Raw genomic sequence first — 2637 nt, forward strand, 5'->3', positions numbered from 1 at the left:
TGCTGATGTTGTGTATTCTTTGTAGATACACAAAGTTATCTTCCTTTTTCAATCTCCCCCTCCCTGAAGCTGACCCTCTTCTTTCTCTGCATGTGTTTTTTTCTGTGGCACTGACCTTGACAAACCACTATGCACTTGCTCTGAACAAGTACCTTTGAGAGGACATTCAGACAGGTCGAACCCAGGTTTTATGTCCAAGCAGAACTCGTATTGGGTTGAAAAGAAATGACAGCATGGGAGGAGAGGGATAGGGAACAAACCACAGTCTGTAGATCTGTACTTTGTGTTTTGCACCTTATTCTTATCAGGAGGTTTTTCAAGGAGTTAAGGACGTTATAGGCTGTGGCAATCTTCTATAACTTGAAGAGTATATTCTGTCTTATGTTCAACACAACTTAAAATGCAAAACCAAGTAAAAATAGAGTTTCTGCCCCCCTTTTTCCCCTGCTCTCCCCTCCCCCAGGGTGGTAGAACTCAGGGGTAGTTGTGCACCCCCAGAGGGCTGAATAGCTTGTGGTGTGCTTGACAATATGCAAATATGCAGGGTTGTGATAAAGAGCTAAAGGTAAAACCAAATGCACTTATGTTCAAGGAGAAGGTTTCAGGTTAGTTTATCTACTAACTTTTTATTTCTGATTTGACACAGATTTTCTCAGATATTCTGATTTTTTCAATAAAGCTATCCAATTTCCACCCTGTGCCCTGAGCATATGCACTGTTTACAATTTCTCCTCTGGTGTAGTGGAACTTGTTCCATCTTACCTCCATTATAGTCATAGTTACTGATCTGTGGAGGAAAGTATCTATACACTGTGTCTTCTAACATGAGGGGCCCTCATGTAGATGTTTCCAGCAACAGGGCTTGGAGCTTTCATGAAGCAGCTGTACTTGGCTTTTAAAAGGGTTAGCTTCTTGCATAATTTCTGTTGTGGCTGGAGCTCATACAGCCTTTTGATGGAAGGGTAATAAAGGCAATAATTTCAAGGCTCTAACTCACTGCAGGATTCTCAGATGCAAGTTTTACTACATCCCTGGTAGTATTTTCAACTGTCATTTTTCACTATAAATCTTACCAGGGAAGAGTTTGGGGCCATTTGTAATTCCTGATTAGCTCTGAAAAGAACTTGCTTAATTCCTTTAGCTGTGGCTAAAAAAAGTGGCTATTAATATTTTATTATACATCAATGGTTCTTGTTGCCATCTTACAAACTGGTCAGAACTGAGAAGGCAGGTGATTTTGCTGTCATCTGAGTTTAACATGCTGAGAGTAAAAGGAGAAGTTATCAGCTAAGAGTTTGGAAAACAAAGGGATATACAGATTTGTCCTGGCTTTGCTTGGTTTTCCACAGTTGTCATCATTCTAGTACTTGCAGAATACAGTACCCATCCAGTGGCTTGGGACCTGTATGGTTGTGATTACTTGTAATCTCTTGGGTTGCAAATTCTGACAGTATTCTGAGCATCTCTTCCCAAAGAGATTTAATAATTGTTAAATCTGCTGAGTTTCAAAGTAATTATACATTTATTTTATTTCTGAAACACTGATTACATGCAAAATAACATTTAAATGTTATTTAATATACAGGCTTGGACCTGTATGTCTAAGGTTTTGTATTATACAAGTCTAAATCCTCTTAAGTTGCTTGAGAGAAGCTAATCATGCCATTTTAAGTAGTTTATAAGCATGATTTGAATCATTAGCCTGGCTTTAATCAAGTGGCTTCTTTTCTCAAAGGGTAGTTAGACAAATGGAGACCAATGTGGACCCTGGAGACCAAGCTTGAAAGGGGAGAGGCATATGGAGAGAGTCTGAACATCAGTGCAAGATCAGGCTCTGTGTGACAAGATGCTGAGATCAAACAAGCTGGGCAGCAGTACATGCAGAACAGCTTCTCTTTGCTCTCTATTTAAGAGTTGCATATTTAAATAGATTTAACAGAGATTCTGTTGTACATCATGCCTTGGATGGGAGGGAACATTCTCTTTACCCCTTTTGTGCACTGCTTTCTGGTGGTCTTTATTGTATTAAGAACTGCTGTTTCCTCACTGTGGTCCATGTGCTTTGTTCAGTGTGTGGGCAGGGTGGCCTGTGGTGCTGCAGACCAGGCTTGTAGGGGTTTTATGTATATAATTTTATATATATATATATTTACAAATGTAGAAATCCTTCCACATAGAAGAAGGGGACAGGTGTGATACAAACACACACACGTATAAAAATAAATATCTAACTAAACAAGCATTTGGAGGAATATCTTCCAGGAGGCCCTGTGTGACTGCCAGCAGCAGAAGCTGTGTAAAGCCAGCAGAGGGAGCAAACAGCAAGCTCAGCCCTGAGCTGGTGTGGGGACACCGAAGCAATTGGAATTACTGTTTGAAACGGACTTTTCATCTCCTGGCCTGTGGGAAGCAATGAACTGTTCTAAAGCCTGTACATAGCTATTTGCAGGATTTTAACTTGGGCTGTGTATGCAGAGGTAGCATGTGTTAACATACACAATTTTGTGCATTTTTTGTTTCTTCCTTTTTGTAGGAATGGGCCTTAACAAAGGACAAGTCAGTGAAACACATGGATTTGTGCCTTACTGTTGTGGACAGAGCTCCTGGTTCACTAATAAAACTTCAGGGCTGTAGGGA

General features: G+C 40.3%; 1 protein-coding gene across 1 annotated transcript in view; it reads left to right on the top strand.

Moving 5' to 3' along the window:
- Window positions 1-2637, top strand: part of GALNT2 (polypeptide N-acetylgalactosaminyltransferase 2) — a 74383-nt gene that overhangs the window by 69903 nt on the left and 1843 nt on the right. The window contains exon 15 of the mRNA XM_031058780.1: window positions 2534-2634. Within this exon, the coding sequence (XP_030914640.1) occupies window positions 2534-2634 (101 nt within the window). The remainder of the gene's footprint in view (window positions 1-2533; window positions 2635-2637) is intronic.

The sequence above is a fragment of the Geospiza fortis genome, unplaced genomic scaffold (genome assembly GCF_000277835.1).
Source record: "Geospiza fortis unplaced genomic scaffold, GeoFor_1.0 scaffold381, whole genome shotgun sequence".
NCBI classification, from domain to species: Eukaryota; Metazoa; Chordata; class Aves; order Passeriformes; family Thraupidae; genus Geospiza; species Geospiza fortis.